General features: G+C 39.8%; 1 protein-coding gene across 1 annotated transcript in view; it reads left to right on the top strand.

Annotated features, from left to right (window-relative positions):
* The window catches only part of terfa (telomeric repeat binding factor a), a 124821-nt gene that overhangs the window by 12366 nt on the left and 93123 nt on the right, over nucleotides 1-19332 (top strand). The window contains exons 3-7 of the mRNA XM_034188295.1: nucleotides 14404-14534; nucleotides 14668-14754; nucleotides 15146-15286; nucleotides 16425-16558; nucleotides 16866-17360. Coding sequence (XP_034044186.1) covers nucleotides 14404-14534; nucleotides 14668-14754; nucleotides 15146-15286; nucleotides 16425-16558; nucleotides 16866-17360 — 988 coding nt within the window. The remainder of the gene's footprint in view (nucleotides 1-14403; nucleotides 14535-14667; nucleotides 14755-15145; nucleotides 15287-16424; nucleotides 16559-16865; nucleotides 17361-19332) is intronic.

Raw genomic sequence — 19332 nt, 5'->3', positions numbered from 1 at the left:
CCCTATGCAACTCCACGAAATAAAGACAAAACTTCCTGAAATTTACTGTAGTAATTGTGGATGAGCTAAAGTATGAATGAAGATAAAACACCTGATGGTAGGGTGCAATTCCAGCTATAAAGATAGGGGATACAAATTCTGGCAGGTTGACAGATGGTGGCTGCCAGAAAATGTATCCCCTATGTAACTCCAGTAAATAAAGACAAAACTTCCTGAAATTTACTGTAGTAATTGTGGATGAGCTAAGGTATATATGAAGTTGAAATATCTGATGGTAGGATGTAATTTTAATTTAAACTTTATTTAACCAGGTTAGTCCCATAGAGATCAAGATCTTTTTTGCAAGGGAGACCTGAATATGTATAAAGTTTCCAATTCACCTCACTTGCATGTCTTTAAATGTGGGAGGAAATTGAAGCACCCGGAGGAAACCCACACAAACATGGGGAGAACATGCAAACTCCACACAGAAAGGCCACAGGTGGGAATCGAAGCAATGACCTTGCTCTGAGGCAACATGCGCTAACCCCAAAGCTACTGTGCTTATTAATCTATAAGATACAGACAGATATCGGGGTGGTGGCCAAGTGTTTAGTGCACTTGGTTTCAGTAACAAAGGTTCCTGGTTTGAACCCCACCCCTGCCACATTTCACTGTGTAATGTGGCATTGCAGCAGGAAGGGCCTCTGCTGTACAGCTTGTGCCAAATCAACATGCAGACCCTCCTTGCATGTGCTGTGGTGACCCTGAGTGAAATCATTGGAGCAGCCAAAGGGACTTAAAATATTTGTAAATTTTACAAAAAAAAAAAAGTGTAATATCAGCATGGCCATGCCAATTCAAAATGAAAAAGACTCAAATTACAGATTAATATTTTTAATTACAGGTTTAAACTGTAAAATTTACATAAATATGTATGTACAAACCATTTACATGTTCATTGTAATTTTGACAGAATTCCCCTGGAAACCACAGCTGACAGAATTTTTCTGTAAAAACTGGATTTTTTTTTTTTACAGTGTAAAAGCTGAATTTTATTTCTTGTAAACCAAAACAACCATCACTCACATCACGTTTGTCTGCTTATCTTTTATTTAAAACAGAAAAAGTCACATACAAGTACAAGAGTGTACAGTTTATAACTGTTCATATTTTAATCTCGAATGAACGAAGTGAACTGAAGAGAGTGAAAATCATTGAATTATCTTGACGGTGGTGCGATCATAAATGTGTTACAGCATGTTTTTTATTTATTTATTTTTTAAAACTTATATAAATGTCTTACAGCATGTTTTTTACATACATAAATGGGTTACAGCATTTTCTTTTTTAAATAAACGTCTTCAGCGTTTTTTTTATGTTGGACACCATTTCTGTGTCTGTGCGTGTAATCGACGTGAAGACACGCATGCATTAAACGTCGTCAAAAGATTATGAAACTTATTTTTTTTTAATGTCATGTATTTAACAACCAACATGCTGTTATTTTTGTCTGGGAGCAGGAGGAGATCATTTAAAGAGCTGCAGAATGTCTGGAAGCGCTGCACTGAGTGAATACGCGCTCCCGCACCAGGGGATACAATTTGTGACGGGGATAATTACTTTGGCACGACACCTGCTGCTGCCTCTCTCTGCCCGGTGTCAGCAGTTCAGCACTGCCCTCACACAGCTCCTTCCCGGCCACAGACAGTCTCTGGAAGAAGTCCACTCTATCTTCTGTGTGACTCACAATGAGTGTTTCGCTTTTTAATTTTCGCTTTTTTGGGCAACACAATGCTTCACAAACATGGGAACTCAAATAAAATAATAATATAATAATAATAATAAACCAGTGACAGCGAGACTGCATGTTCAACCTCCAGCTGAAAATGAAATGCATTGGCTGAATCGCAGAGAGAGTGTTAAAAAGAAATTCATGCAAGGACCCAGTCCACCACCTTAATACATAAATAAATAAATAAAAATGGTTAAATTTTACAAGTTGGGGAAAACAAAAAACAGAAAGCCACAACCCATCGCCATTTCAGCAAAATGTCAAGACTTTGGCCTGACTTTGGCTGAGCTCCTGACACCAGGAAAGATGCAAAACTTGTAAAGATGTGAAAAAAATAAATTACCCAGGAAAACAGAAAGGGATACACTAAATTTTATCTCCGTGATGACGCAGTGACATTGTGCCATTACTTAGGGAGAGCCCTGGACTGTTAATGTTTTCAAACGCAAAGTACTTTTTATCCAATTACTCGATTAATCGCCACAATAATCGATAGAATACTCGATTACTAAAATAATCGATAGCTGCAGCCCTATCAAGAACCATTTGACTTATGGCCAAGACACACGGCACTTAACGAAGGGCAACGAAGCCCTGATGAAACAAGAAATCTGGACTTTCGTTGGCATCGTTTATCCTTCGCGCAGCTTCGTTCCTGCAGCGGGTGCTTCATCGGGATTTTTAAACTGTTGAAAAATTTGAACGAAGGGCAACGAAAAACTCAATTCGTCTGTTTCATTTTGCTGTCGTTCTTGACGTTTTTTAATCATTTGTTTAGTCTTTGTAACGTTATTGTTTAATTTGACTTCGTTCGACCAGCTGAATGTTTTCACACAGTGCAGAAGCCGATTTCTAAGCGCTGAGGCTGCTGCTGCTTTCATGTATCATTGGAAATTACAGGGCAAACTCAGCCTGTTTGCTTGGATTTTTTTTTTTTTTTTTTTTTTTATCTGTGTGTGGGGGGCATCTTCAATGGGCTCAGGCACCCTATATAGGCCAGAATTAATCTTTTGTGTGGATATGATTAATTATTTTGCCACAAGCTGCTGAATTTGAAACAGCAAAAAAGTTATGTAATTTCCGATGGTACTTGAATGCAGCATTAGCAGCAGCTCCTGTGTGCGCTTATTATTTTTTATTAAATATAACAATATGAGTGTAGGAATGTTAATCCAATTTTGCGCTCTTGCTTCGCAGGCTATTCGTTGATAAAGCTCTTTTGTCCACCTCAACGAATTGACTTTTTTTACAAAATTAGGCAGGTGCATAAATTTGGGCACCCCAGCAGAGAAAAAATACATCAGTATTTAGTAAATCCTCCTTTTGCAGAAATAACAGCCTCAAAACGCTTCCAATAGCTTCCAATAAGAGTCTGGATTCTGTATTTTGGACCATTCTTCTTTACAAAACATCTCAGGTTTGTTGGTTTCCGAGCATGGACAGCCCACTTAAAATCACACCACAGATTTTAAATAACATTCAGGTCTGGGGACTGAGATGGCCATTCCAGAACGTTGTACTTGTTCCTCTGCATGAATGCTTTAGTAGATTTTGAGCAGTGTTTAGGGTTGTTGTCTTGTTGAAAGATCCAGCCCCGGCGCAACTTCAACGTTGTCACTGATTCATGAACATTATTCTCAAGAATCTGCTGATATTGACTGGAATCCATGTGACCCTCAACTTTAACAAGATTCCCAGTACCTACACTGGCCACACAGCCACACAGCATGATGGAACCACCCCCAAATTTTACTGTGTTTTTCTTGCTGTGTTCTTTTTCAGCCATGCATACCGCCCCTTGTTATGTCCAAATAACTCAATTTTAGTTTCGTCAATCCACAGCACCTTATTCCAAAATGAAGCTGGCTTGTCCAAATGTGCTTCAGCATATCTCAAGTGGCTCTGTTTGTGGCATGTATGCAGAAAAGGCTTTCTCTGCATTACAACATCATCCAGCATCTCTTTGTGCAAAGTGCGCTGTGTCGTTGAATGATGCACAGAGACACTATCTGCAGCAAGATCATGTTGTAGGTCTTTGGAGCAGGTCTGTGGATTGACTATGACTGTTCTCACCATCCTTCGCTTCACCTTATCTGAGATTTTTCTTGACCTGCCACTTCGGGCCTTAACTAGTACTGTGCCTGTGGTCTTCCATTTCCTCATTATATTCCTCACAGTCAAAACTGACTGGTGAAATGTCTGAGATAGCTTTTTGTCTCCTTCCCCTAAACCATGATGTTGAGCAATCTTTGTTTTCAGGTCATTTGAGAGGTGTTTGGAGGCTCCCATGTTGCCATTCATTAGAATAGATGCAAAGACGGGAAACATTTGCAAATGGCCACCTTAAATACCCTTTCTCATGAATGGATTCACCTATGTAAGGAGGTCAAGGGTCAGTGAGCTTACCAAACCAATTTTGTGTTCCAATAATTAGTACTGAATGTATTCAGATCAATAAAATGACCCTTGTCATTTTATTGATCTGACAGATCTGGCAAGTTGCTAGATCTGTCAAATGACAGATCTGGCAGCTTGCTTCTGACGGATTGTTTGTTGCTGTGACGCCACTCTGAACTTCACACGGTTGTATACGCTTCTTTTATTTTTGTTTAGCACTCTTCTGGTTATTAATTGTATCGACTCTGAAAGTTATTTAACAACAGTCTTGTTGTGAATCGCTAGCAGTTAGCATTCTCTAGCAGTTAGCTTTCGCTAGCTAGGTTGACACCTCCCCTCTCTGTTGTTACTTTTTATAGCTATTTCTTTTCTACCGTTTAATACTTCTGTTCGTTTTTCAGTTGAACTGCTGTGAATTTTAAGTAATTTTTACTCCTGTGTAAAATCTTAGGAGCGGCTAGCATTTTCGCTAGCAGTTAGCTTGCGTTAGCTATTTCTGATCCTTGTCATTTTTTCATTTCATTTTTTTACACTCCAGTTAGTTAATTAACTGTTTAGTGTATTTTATAGCTGCTGGTTTTTTACCTGTTTAATACTTCTGTTAGTTTTTCAGTGTAACTGCTGTGAATTTTAATTCATTTATCTGCATCTGTGTGAGCCTTAGGAGTGGTTAGCTTATCCATTATTGGCTAGCTCATGTTTGCTTGGCTACATTTTTGAATTTCTTAGTGCATAAAGTACACTACTAATTCTACTTTACACCCTCCGTAAATCCTGCGTGATGTTGGAAGATAGGGTGGCTCTCTTAGAGAGCCGTGTCCATAAGTTAGAGCAGCTTCTTAGCGCAGTGGAGTTAGATGTTACGGGCACTCCAGATGAGGTTAGTGTTGGGCCGGCTAGCGAGCCCATTAGCATCATCTTAGAAATACCGGCTGTGGAGGACGACTTTCGGACTGTAGAAAGGCGGAGGAAGCCCCATAGTGCTTGGTGCCCGAATGTGGCACCCCGATCACACTCGCCAGTGCGAACTGTGAATCGGTCCTCCCCCTTGGATTTCCAAGATGTGAATTCTCTGAGTCCACGTGTGACTTCCACTCCTGTCTCCAGGCCGAAACACCGGACTTTAGTGATAGGGGATTCTATCACCCACAAAGTCAGGTTACAGACGCCGGCTGACGTTGAATGTATTCCTGGGGCCAGAGCTCCCGACATTGCATCTCATCTTAGGGTGCTGACGTTGCAGAAGGGAAGACAGACGAAGGAACATGACATGAGATATATTCACATAGTTATTCACGTTGGCACCAATGATATCAGGATGAAGCACTCAGAGCTCACAAAAATGGACATAGAGAGGACTTGTGACCTTGCCAGAAAGATGTGTCGGCATCGATTAATAGTCTCTGGTCCCCTCCCCTCCCGGGGTACTGATGAGGCGTTTAGCAGGCTGACATCATTAAATAGGTGGCTGGCACAGTTTTGTAGACAGCAAGGCTTTAGCTTTATTGATAACTGGCCTTTGTTCTGGGGCTGCCGTGGCCTGCTGATGCCGGACGGCCTCCACCCTACTGGGGAAGGCGCCGCCATCGTGTCTGCAAACATAGATGGAGCTCTACAGGGAGGGTAACATTAGGAATCTACAGCAGGCCACGGAGCAGGTGATTAGAGACCCTGCAAGGCTTATGACAAATGTGGGTGTGGAATCCATTAGCTTAGCGGGGAAATTAGTGCAGAAAATCCACTATGGTGATAGTGCAGTTTATCTGCCAGCGAGGGAATTTCAACAAGTTGAGACTGTGGCCTGCTCCCGTAGACGTGTCCATAAAAATCATCAGCTCAACTGTCAACCCCACTGAGGTCCTTAGACTGGGTCTCATTAACATAAGATCACTGTCCTCAAAATCATTGTTGATTAATGATTTAATTTTTGATCATCACTTAGATATGATTGGGTTATGTGAAACCTGGCTTAAACCTACAGCTGTCCTCCCCTTAAATGAGGCCCGCCCACCAGCATATACATTTAGTCACGTCCCTCGTGATGTGAAGCAAGGCGGGGTGTAGCTCTAATTTATAAATCTAGGTTTAGCTTATTAGCGGTTGGGGGTCACAAATATAACTCGTTTGAGCATCTGATTCTCCGCTCCGCTCAGGATATTACGCATTGCCAAGGTCAGAAGAATAAAAATCAGCTGTATTACTTTGTCACTGTATATAGGCCTCCTGGCCCATATTCTGAATTCTTAGATGAATTTGGTGCGTTCATTTCTAACTTGTCAACGAGAGCAGATAACATTCTGATCATTGGTGACTTTAACATTCATATAATCAAATCATTTATGGAAATTGTGGATGCATTAGGATTTCGGCAATGCATTCAGGATTCGGCGCACATTAGTGAAAATACCCTCGATCTGCTTCTCGCACGTGGTATTGCTGTCACGAATATTGACATCATGCCTCTTACATCAGTGGTCTCTGATCACTCATTAATTTACAGTTTCACTGCCGTGTTTAGTGGAACAACAACCTTATTTATCATTACGGCGATGCATCAACTCCTCAACTAAGACTGAACTAGAAGCTAGATTGCCTGATGTCTTAGCCTCACTTTTGACAAATACCCAGTCAGTAGACAGACTTGTGGATAGTTTAAACTCAGTGATCAAAACGACACTCGACATGATTGCACCACCTGTGTTGAAACCTCGCTCCCCCAAATCGCAGTCACCTTGGTTCAATGATTACCGGCGTGACCTCAAGCATAAAGCAAGAGGTCTAGAACGGAAATGGCGTTCTTCAAAATTAGAAGTATTCCACCTTGCATGGCGTGATGCTATCTTAGACTATAAGCATGCACTATTGGCTACAAAGTGGACCTATTACTCTGATTTGAACAACAAAAACAAGCATAACTCAAAGTTCTTGTTCAACACGGTGGCAACACTTATTCATGGACAACCACCTGTAGTTCGCAATCCTTTTACAGCACAAGATTTCCTGGATTACTTTGAGAAGAAAATAGATAACATTAGGTTGAACATATCCCAGCATGCCTTAACCCAGCCACTACACCCTGCTATTGAGGTGGGCGCCACTACTGAGGTATTACCTAGATTTACAGAATTTGATGGTATCTCTCTAGACATGCTGACGAAACGTGTAACGTCAACAAAAAACACAACCTGTTTATTTGATCCTATACCAACAAAACTGTTTAAGGACCTATGGCCCACACTTGGGCCGATTGTGTTGGAAATTACAACCCCTGGCAAAAATTATGGAATCACCGGCCTCGGAGGATGTTCATTCAGTTGTTTAATTTTGTAGAAAAAAGCAGATCACAGACATGACACAAAACTAAAGTCATTTCAAATGGCAACTTTCTGGCTTTAAGAAACACTATAAGAAATTAGGAAAAAAAATTGTGGCAGTCAGTAATGGTTACTTTTTTAGACCAAGCAGAGGGAAAAAATATGGAATCACTCAATTCTGAGGAAAAAATTATGGAATCATGAAAAACAAAAGAACGCTCCAACACATCACTAGTATTTTGTTGCACCACCTCTGGCTTTTTTAACAGCTTGCAGTCTCTGAGGCTTGGACTTAATGAGTGACAAACAGTACTCTTCATCAATCTGGCTCCACCTTTCTCTGATTGCTGTTGCCAGATCAGCTTTGCAGGTTGGAGCCTTGTCATGGACCATTTTCTTCAACTTTCACCAAAGATTTTCAATTGGATTAAGATCCGGACTATTTGCAGGCCATGACATTGACCCTATGTGTCTTTTTGCAAGGAATGTTCACAGTTTTTGCTCTATGGCAAGATGCATTATCATCTTGAAAAATGATTTCATCATCCCCAAACATCCTTTCAATTGATGGGATAAGAAAAGTGTCCAAACTATCAACGTAAACTTGTGCATTTATTGATGATGTAATGACAGCCATCTCCCCAGAGCCTTTACCTGACATGCAGCCCCATATCATCAATGACTGTGGAAATTTACATGTTCTCTTCAGGCAGTCATCTTTATAAATCTCATTGGAACGGCACCAAACAAAAGTTCCAGCATCATCACCTTGCCCAGTGCAGATTTGAGATTCATCACTGAATATGACTTTCATCCAGTCATCCACAGTCCATGCTTTTCCTTAGCCCATTGTAACCTTATTTTTTTCTGTTTAGGTGTTAATGATGGCTTTCGTTTAGCTTTTCTGTATGTAAATCCCATTTCCTTTAGGCGGTTTCTTACAGTTCGGTCACAGACGTTGACTCCAGTTTCCTCCCATTCGTTCCTCATTTGTTTTGTTGTGCATTTTTGATTTTTGAGACATATTGCTTTAAGTTTTCTGTCTTGACGCTTTGATGTCTTCCTTGGTCTACCACTATGTTTGCCTTTAACAACCTTCCCATGTTGTTTGTATTTGGTCCAGAGTTTAGACACAGCTGACTGTGAACAACCAACATCTTTTGCAACATTGCGTGATGATTTACCCTCTTTAAGAGTTTGATAATCCTCTCCTTTGTTTCAATTGACATTTCTCATGTTGGAGCCATGATTCATGTCGGTCCACTTGGTGCAACAGCTTTCCAAGGTGTGATCACTCCTTTTTAGATGCAAACTAACGAGCAGATCTGATTTGATGCAGGTGTTAGTTTTGGGGATGAAAATTTAAAGGGTGATTCCATAATTTATTCCTCAGAATTGAGTGATTCCATATTTTTTTCCCTCTGCTTGGTCTAAAAAAGTAACCGTTACTGACTGCCACAATTGTTTTTCCTGATTTCTTATAGTGTTTCTTAAAGCCAGAAAGTTGCCATTTGAAATGACTTTAGTTTTGTGTCATGTCTGTGATCTGCTTTTTTTCTACAAAATTAAAACAACTGAATGAACATCTCTGAGGCCGGTGATTCCATAATTTTTGCCAGGGGTTGTATTAATCTTTCTTTAACTTCTGGATCTGTTCCTAAACGTTTCAAATATGCAGTGATTAAACCATTACTTAAGAAACCTAATCTTGACCCTAGTGTATTGAAAAACTATCGGCCGATATCAAATCTATAATTTTGCTCTAAAATTCTGGAAAAAGTGGTGTCACGGCAGCTTGTAGACTATCTTACTGTGAATAATCTCTTTGAGCCGCTGCAGTCTGCTTTTAGAAAATATCATTCCACAGAAACGACTCTCACTAAAGTGGTGAATGATCTTCTGCTTACAATGGATTCGGACACCACTACGGTTCTGTTGCTGTTAGATCTCAGTGCTGCATTTGATACAGTGGATCATCATATTCTACTTGATAGGCTGGAAAATCATTTTGGGATTACTGGGAGTGCCCTTGCATGGCTGACGTCATACTTGACCAGTCGTTCTCACTGTGTTTTGTACAGTAACACTACCTCTAACCTTAGTGACATGAAATTTGGGGTTCCTCAGGGGTCTGTCTTAGGCCCCCTGCTTTTCTCGCTTTATGTAGCACCCCTTGAGCACATATTGCAGCATTTTGGGATTACTTTTCACTGCTATGCAGATGATACTCAGTTATATATGCCGATAACTGCTGGTAATCTCGTTCACATAAAATCCTTAGAAGATTGCCTTGCATCAGTGAGAAGTTGGATGTCTAGAAACTTCCTACTTTTAAAGTATGAAAAGACTGAAATGATGGTTCTTGGTCCATTGAGACATCGGCATCAATTTGACCAGTTAACACTCAGCCTCAGCTCGTGTGTCATACATCACACTGACAAAGTGAGGAACCTTGGGGTAATTTTTGATCCTTCATTGTCCTTTGGTCTCCATATTAGAAATATTACTAGGACTGCTTTCTTCCACCTGCGAAATATAGCGAAGATTTGTCCCATCCTGTCTATGGCTGATGCTGAGACCCTGATCCATGCGTTCATCTCTTCTAGATTGGACTACTGCAATGTTCTATTTTCTGGTTTACCGCAGTCTAGCATTAGGGGTCTCCAATTGGTTCAGAATGCTGCAGCCAGACTTTTGACACGAAGCAGAAAGTTTGACTACATTACACCCATTTTGGCGTCTCTTCACTGGCTTCCTGTCCCAGTGAGATCAGATATTAAGGTTCTGCTACTAACCTATAAAATTATTCATGGACTGGCACCTCCCTACCTAGCTGACCTAATTAAACCTTACGTACCAGCCCGGGCTTTACGTTCTCAGGGTGCAGGACTACTTTGTGTCCCTAAGGTGAATAAGAAGTCTGCGGGTCACAGAGCTTTCTCTTAATGTGCCCCTGTTCTGTGGAATGATCTCCCTGCATCAATAAAACAATCAGATTCTGTGGAGACGTTCAAGTTCAGACTTAAGACACATTTTCCCTTTCATATGGCTAGCATACTGGTGCAGTTTTGTTTTACGCTTTTTACTCTTTTAATTCATGTTATTAGTAATTGAAGTGGGCCGTGGCCTCAACTTCACCTAAATTCTGGGTCTTTTAGTGAAGCTTAGGGCTAGCGGCCGGCGATCACCTTAGTATTTCTTCTGTTTTTCTTGTTGATTAATGCTGGAAAATTATACAGTATTTTTTGTCTTTCTGATGCCTGATTCTGTTTTTTCTCTAAGGTGCAGCTCCATCCAGAGATGGGAGTTGTGTTTGTGTTGGCTATCCTCCTGTCCTCTTCACCAACAGCATTTCTTGTATATTCGTCCGTGAATTGTTCTGTGAATTATTTCTGTAATTTATGTTTGTAGCATGGCCCAAGCAGAGGGTCACCCCTTTGAGTCTGGTCTGCTTGAGGTTTCTTCCTCAGAAGGAGTTTTTCCTTACCACTGTTGCTCTGGGGGTTTGTAAGGTTAGACCTTACCTGTGTGAAGTGCCTTGAGGCAACTCTGTTGTGATTTGCGCTGTATAAAGGAAATAAATTGAAATTGAAATTGAAGGGTGCCCAAATTTATGCACCTGCCTTTTGTTTAAATAATTGCACACTTTTTGTAAATACTAGAAACTTCATTCACTGTAATAATATCACTATGTTCATCTGCTATACGATATATTTAACTGAAATTTCTGATCCAGACAACCAATGATTTATTAAGGAAAATCATGAAAATTATCAGGGGTGCCCAAACTTTTGCATACAACTGTTTGTGTCTATTAGGGGTGTCTGTAGAAGCCAATAACGTAATAACGGCTGATAACGTAATAAATTTGCCATTTTAAAACCGTAATAGGCCAGTAACGCAATAACTGGCCAGTAACGTAATAAAAGTCCTGAACCGATGATGTAATAACTTTTGGCCAATAACTTAATAACTTATTACATTATTGGCCTGGTAAAAAAAAAAAAAAAAAAATTATTTGCAAATGTAATAACTGAGCCAATAACGTAATAATAATACAATAACATGCTTTTCGAGGGCAGTATGCATTTTCAGAGGCCCGACGTTCACGCCCAGTCGCCCCAAATGACAGATATATCTGTCATTGCGGGCGACTGGGCATGAACAGAGGCCCTCAGAAAATGCATACCGCATGACAACAGCATGTTATTTGCATTATTATTACTTTTTACTGAGATACACAACACGTAACGCGTATATAAAAAGTTGGCTCACTTAACTTTCATTGTGTCGGCTGGCGCGCACACTGCTCTCCAAATTTGGCAGTGTGTCCTCATCAAATCTCATGACCATAGGTGAGGATCGGTCAGTAAATCGAGAGCTTTGCCCCCCTACTCAGTTTTAACTTATGGTTAAAATTTTAACCAAACTAATTTCGGACAGGTTATTTAAATTAACGTCACATCTGAAGTTTTATAAAGTGAAACTATCACATATATGTTTTAGTTTTAAAGTATTGCACTAATTTTGAAGGTTTTAGTGTGGACATGCTGTCTCCAGGTGCATTATGGGTACTGTCAGTACATTTACGACAGACGAAATGCATTTGAAACACTCTGATCAGACTCCACACGGACAACAGCATCAAACCCTTTGTATAGTGCCTAAAACTCTCGTGAATATATTCTCTGTGTTTATAGACGTTGTTATTGTTTGTTTTATGTAAAAACGCCAGAAGAAGTCCAGGTTGCGTCTCCATTATTTTCAATTGGAATCATTGCAATTGATTCCTGTTTGCTATTTAGAGTCCTGTTTATGTCAAACACTGTCTGTCATCTTTGTTCCAGAGTGTGTGTGTGTGTCTATATATATATAAAAATATAAATATAAATTTCTTTTTTGTTTGTTTTTTGTATAGTATTTCTGTATAGTAGAGTGGCCAAACGGAAGCCACTTCTTAGCAAAGGGCACATGGCATGCTATCTGGAGTTTGCCAAAACACACCTGAAGGACTCTCAGACCATGAAAAACAAAATTCTCTGGTCCGATGAGATAAAGATTGAACTCTTTGGCGTGAATGCCAGGTGTCATGTTTGGATGAAACCAGGTACCATCTCTACAGTGAAGCATGGTGGTGACAGCATCATGTTGTTTTCAGTGGCTGGAACTGGGAGACTAGTCAGGATTGAGGGGAAAGATGAATGCACCAATGTACAGAGACATCCTGGATGAGCACCTGCTCCAGAGTGCCCTTGACCTCAGACTGGGGTGACGGTTCATCTTTCAGCAGGACAATGACCCTAAGCACACAGCCAGCATATCAAAGGAGTGGCTTCAGGACATCTCTGTGAATGTCCTTGAGTGGCCCAGCCAGAGACCAGACCTGAATCTGATTGAACATCTCTGGAGAGATCCGAAAAAGACTGTGCACCGATGCTCCCCATCCAACCTGATTGAGCACTGAGAGGTGCTGTAAAGAGGAATGGACAAAACTGCCCAAAGATAGGTGCGCTAAGCTTGTCGCATCATATTCAAGAAGGCTTCAGGCTGTAATTGCTGCCAAAGGTTTCTTAGGTTTTTTTTGTTTGTTTGTTTTCTTAGTTTATGATTATTTATTTACTTATTTTTATTATTATTTTAATAAATTTGCAAAAATTTTAAAAAATGTCATTGTGATGTGTTGCAAGTAGAATTTTGAGGGTAAAAAAATGAATTTCATCCATTTTGGAGTAAGACTGTAACATAAAATGTGGAAGAAGTGAAGTGAATTACTTTCTGGCTGCACTGTAAGGTAGCATGGAGAGTGTTCACGACTTTGCCATGGTATAAAACAAAAAGGACTAGCACAGTCACAATCAGTAATCAATTAATTATGTGGACGGAGTGTATTTTTACAATTAATTATTGTGTTACTCCTGCAAACTAAATATATCTGTGATTCAGTCAGTTTAGACTTTGCAGGGCTCTCCCCAGAAATTTAGATCATGGTGGTGGTTTGGGGCATCTTTTTTAAATACCAGTGGAAGCCATTTCCTGCAACTTCATAGGCAGAAGAGACGAGGAAAAACGTTGTCTGAATAAAAGAGATTCTGCTTGGTTGCCCACAAATTGAAGAAAAAAAATAAAATAATAAATGAATAAAATTAACTTCCATGCAAGTATTGATTTATTTTTGTATTTATTTGGTGTGTGCTTTTTTATAGTTTTGTGTTTTTTACACACTGATAAATTTAATTTTAAGCTGTTTTTCTCAATGAAAATGACTTTATTCACAGTGAGCTTTTTTCTTCCGTCTTCTCGGTGCCCCCACACCCCCACTCACGTGAACAGACAGTCAGCTGAAGGTGTTTGGGACCTTTCTCCGCCGACATGGTGCACTTAAATCTTTGCGTCATGTTGGATATTCCACCAATAGCTGCACTTTAATTTTTTTGTGACAGTTGACCAGACCACTGACGTGTCTTGCACATCAAATCATCAGGAGATGTCAACTTTACGAACTTACAGAGAAAAGCCATGAAGACTAGAGAAATCACTCCACGTGCCTGCAAACTGACAAATTTAAATAAATTTAGGAAAAATTATCAGCGAAAACATCCTAAACTTGAAAATCAGCATGATGTCACTGAGAATGTAACAACTTGGTGCTGCACTACGCTTCCATTGCTTAATGAGAGCTCTGTTTTGGCAGGACATAATTGTATAAAATTAGATGGTATATTATGGCGGACTTGTTAGCCGTCACATTTTGTATGTTGTTTGACTTAAGTCTGAGCAGTGCCACTTCCCTTCTTGCATGTCATCTTGTAGAAAGTACATCAAAGGAATTAAATGGCTAAAATGAGGCAAAGCTGACAACAGGGGATATAATGTCCAGCTGCTACAACTACAGTGACTGCTGATCATCTTTTCTTTCAGATGTGTCATTTGAGCACGATGAATCAATTCCTCCACTGGAATCGGCGTTAATGCTGTTGGAAAATATTAGCCAAGAAAACAATATTCCGCAGCACGATGTTGAGAGTGCACACACTTCAATTAAAGAAATGGTATGCGAATGGGCTTTTTAAATGACATTTTACTGTGATGTTTTGTTGTCTTTTCACATTTCAGCTTTCATATTCTTCAGGTTGTGACATCAACAGAATTTTTTTTTCAGTTTGATTCTTATTTTTGTTTTAGTTGGTAGCAACTTGTATCAAGAACTCCAAGTTTGAGAAAGCAAAAGAAGTGCTGAGGAAGCATTTTTCCAAAGCAATGGTTGGCAAGGTGAGACTGTAAACTGATATGGCTTCTTCATTAATAGCTGTGCATTTATGTAAATCCATGATGACTGTTTTTCTGCATTCATATTGCCTGGTTTAAATAATTCTTGCTGTCAATGTATTGTGGTGAAGAAAATTTTAAAGTAGCATAAAATTAAGATAATTCTTCAGAAGATATACCATAAAAAATATCTTTCAGCTCTCAAACTGTATTTAGCAAGATTTGTGGCTTGGGTACTGGCCTTGACTCTACCTAATGTCTAACTGGCATCCCAACCAGGGGAAGCTCTGGACTGCCATCTGCTTAGGCACTGGCACCAACAGGCCTCAGGGCCTGTACAGGACTTAGTTCTTCTTAAACAGCTGAACATCTGTTCAACATGTTTTGTCTGTAGAAGGCTATATTCATGGGGCTTGTCAAACAGAAGAGTGCATCACACCAAGTTATTGAGGACATCGACTTCCAACAGTTCAAGGAAGAGATGTTGAACTTTTGTGAGACGTTCTGTACATTTGGTGTTCCCTTTCTCCACAAGGTATGCATGCTGCACTGAAACCATGAGAAACCACAACAAATTTTTTTGTTTTGTGGAATTTATCATTTTGGAACAGTATGACAGGAATTTGTATTAATTTAGGAACTGTTATTTAAAAAAATAAAAAAGTAGATCATGAAACTCGAAACTGGCTGTGCTCACTGACTACATTTATACTGTACATTTAACTGTATATAACACTGGATAGCTAATTGGCCCACACACACTGTACAAACCACTGTAGCAAATGGGCGGCTATCTTACCACTCGCAAGTTATGCAGACTAGGTGTAGACGGCTTATTTGAACGTCATCCATTTCAAGTAATAACTGAGCTGATTCTCTCATTTCCTCCTTTTTGTTCTCCAGTTAATGTAACCTTCATCCCTCCTAAACTATGTCTGCTATGATTAGCTATTTGATTTATTTTCTTTCTTTCTTTTAGTACTTTGGCACTTTTTCCCCATTCTGTTCTCAATTTCTCATATCTCACTGGGACAAATACTCAATTCTACAAATTCTGATTCTTTAATCATAGTTTAGAAAAGTTTTATGTACTCATCAGCAAGCTTATCGATATCTATATATAGGTACCATATCAGGAACAAAAGTGAACAAAAACAAAAGGGATGGATAAAAAAGCACAAGTAGACCTAATAAATGTCTAAAATAGTTAATCCAACACAAAACTCAACATGTGGCTACACACAAGCCACTTATTATTATTATTATTATTATTATCTATGCCTATATGCTAGATTAAGGGATAGAACTCTTCAAATTATTGATCATTGCTTTCCATTTCAATCATGCTTGCAAGTTTGGCGAAATCACAAAGAATAAAATTGTGTGCGAGTGGTTAAAGATAAATAAAAAGGAGTGTTCAGGAGCACTACATGTGAGTGGTAATATGGCGGCCAATTTGCTTCAAAAATATTGGCCAATGAGCTGTCCAGTGTTATATACAGTTCAGTGGCCATGTCTAGTCATTAGTTATTCATCAGTAGTTTGCTCTACACAGTCGTGTCCTATGGTATCAGTCTTGTTCCTTCTATTACTAGCTACAGTATTGCTGATTTGTCTTAGTGGTCAAGTGGATGTTTTTTTTTCTGCTTACATTGTGTTTTGGTCTGTGCCAGGCTGCAGTACAGCTTCTTGATAAACGTGGTATGATGCAAGATGACACAGCAGCTGAGCTTGATGAGCAAGAAAAACATGGACCAGCTTCTAATTGTAATCCACAAATCACCAGCATCCAGTTTAGCCTGCCGTGGTAGGCTAACGTTCATTCTCTCTCACTCCATCTTTAGTTATGTGACATCATTTGAAATTGTCTTGTTCTCTCTCTCTCTCTCTCTCTCTCTCTCTCTCTCTCTCTCTCTCTCTTACACAGACACACACTGAGCTTTATCAGATTTGTAGAATCTTCTGTTTTTCTCACCGTTACTGCAGAAATTTGATTGCAGCTCCAGCTAGTATTTCTTTAATTTGTGTGGATCTACCTTAGAGTGAGCACCCATCACTTAGAGTAGATACCAACCAAACCCTGATCAGCCTGTTTCTTTTTCTTTAAATTCTAGTAAAGGAATAATTATTACAAGGACCCGTCTGGAAGCAGCCTACAATGCTTTGGCTGCAGGTTTAGAGGTGAGAACATTTGCAGAGCTGGAGAAAGTAGTGGAACTTGAGGCAAGAAAAGAAAATATTTCCATGCAACACTTGCACGGTTCCATGAAGGATACTGAAGTGGACATGGAGCAGGATGAGTTACCACAGAGAGGACCCTTGGAGGTGTTGCCCGCACAGGAGAATGGATTGATAAATGCTGCTTCCCAAACGACAAGGAAAAAGAGGCTTTATACTGTAGCTCACCTGGTTGTGGGACCTGACAGCCAAAGGAAACTGAGATCCACAACAGCCATTGAGAAACTGGAGCCTGAAGCTGACGTAGAAGAGCCAGAACAATTAATGGTACCAGCCAATAAACGGACACCACAGAGCCCACTCACAGATAGTGAGGTGGTAACCAAACCCATAAGGAGGCTCCCCAGACGAAACAACAGAGCTCGCCACAAGTAAGTCTATGCGCGCGTGCGTGTGGTTTCACATTTTTATTGTTTTATATTAAAAAATAGAAAACACCCATACATTTTTTTACAATGAAAACAAGTCTCTACAATGTGACTTAAATTAAATAAATAGAAAACAAATTAATAGATTACATAAGTACAGTAGTGTTCAGAATAATAGTAGTGCTATGTGACTAAAAAGATTAATCCAGGTTTTGAGTATATTTCTTATTGTTACATGGGAAACAAGGTAGCAGTAGATTCAGTAGATTCTCACAAATCCAACAAGACCAAGCATTCATGATATGCACACTCTTAAGGTTATGAAATTGGGCTATTAGTAAAAAAAAAAAAAAAAAAAAAAAAGTAGAAAAGGGGGTGTTCACAATAATACAGTAGTAGTGTGGCATTCAGTCAGTGAGTTCATCAGTTTTGTGGAATAAACAGGTGTGAATCAGGTGTCCCCTATTAAAGGATTTAGCCAGCACCTGTTGAACATGCTTTTCTCTTTGAAAGCCTGAGGAAAATGGGACATTCAAGACATTCTTCAGAAGAACAGCGTAGTTTGATTAAAAAGTTGATTGGAGAGGGGGAAACTTATACGCAGGTGCAAAAAATTATAGGCTGTTCATCTACAATGATCTCCAATGCTTTAAAATGGACAAAAAAAAAAAGAGATGCGTGGAAGAAAACGGAAAACAACCATCAAAATGGATAGAAGAATAACCAGAATGGCAAAGGCTCACCCACTGATCAGCTCCAGGATGATCAAAGACAGTCTGGAGTTACCTGTAAGTGCTGTGACAGTTAGAAGGCGCCTGTGTGAAGCTAATTTATGTGCAAGAATCCCCCGCAAAGTCCCTCTGTTAAACAAAAGACGTGCAGAAGAGGTTACAATTTGCCAAAGAACACATCAACTGGCCTAAAGAGAAATGGAGGAATATTTTGTGGACTGATGAGAGCAAAATTGTTCTTTTTGGGTCCAAGGGCCGCAGACAGTTTGTGAGACGACCCCCAAACTCTGAATTCAAGCCACAGTTCACAGTGAAGACAGTGAAGCACAGTGGTGCAAGCATCATGATATGGGCATGTTTCTCCTACTATGGTGTTGGGCCTATATATCGCATACCAGGTATCATGGATCAGTTTGGATATGTCAAAATACTTGAAGAGGTCATGTTGCCTTATGCTGAAGAGGACATGCCCTTGAAATGGGTGTTTCAACAAGACAATGACCCGAAGCACACTAGTAAACAAGCAAAATCTTGGTTCCAAACCAACAAAATTAATGCCTCACAGATGTGAAGAAATCATGAAAAACTGTGTTTATACAACTAAATACTAGTTTAGTGATTCACAAGATTGCTACATCATAAGCTACATCAACAAAGTATTCAGCAAAGGGTGTAAATACTTATGGACATGTGATTTACAGATCTGGCAACTTGCTTCTGACGGATTGTTTGTTGCTGTGACGCCACTCTGAACTTCACACGGTTGTTTATTTCTGTTTAGCACTCTTCTGGTTATTAATTGTATCGACTCTGAACGTTGAACAGTCTTGTTGTGAATCGCTAGCAGTTGGCATTCGCTCGCGGTTAGCTTTCGCTAGCTAGGTCGACACCTCCCCTCTCCGTTGTTACTTTTATAGCTATTTCTTTTCTACCCGTTTAATACTTCTGTTCGTTTTTCAGTGTAACTGCTGTGAATTTTAATTCATTTATCTGCATCTGTGTGAGCCTTAGGAGTGGTTAGCTTATCCATTATTGGTTAGCTCGTGTTTGCTTGGCTACACTTTTGAATTTCTTAGTGCACAAAGTACACTACTAATTCTACTTTACACCCTCCGTAAGTCGTGCGTGATGTTGGAAGATAGGGTGGCTCTCTTAGAGAGCCGTGTCCGTAAGTTAGAGCAGCTTCTTAGCGCAGTGGAGTTAGATGTTACGGGCAGTCCAGATGAGGTTAGTGTTGGGCCGGC

The sequence above is a fragment of the Thalassophryne amazonica genome, chromosome 2, assembly GCF_902500255.1.
Source record: "Thalassophryne amazonica chromosome 2, fThaAma1.1, whole genome shotgun sequence".
NCBI classification, from domain to species: domain Eukaryota; kingdom Metazoa; phylum Chordata; class Actinopteri; order Batrachoidiformes; family Batrachoididae; genus Thalassophryne; species Thalassophryne amazonica.
The sequence above is the reverse complement of the archived record's forward strand: the minus strand, read 5'-3'. Positions and strand labels throughout refer to the sequence as shown.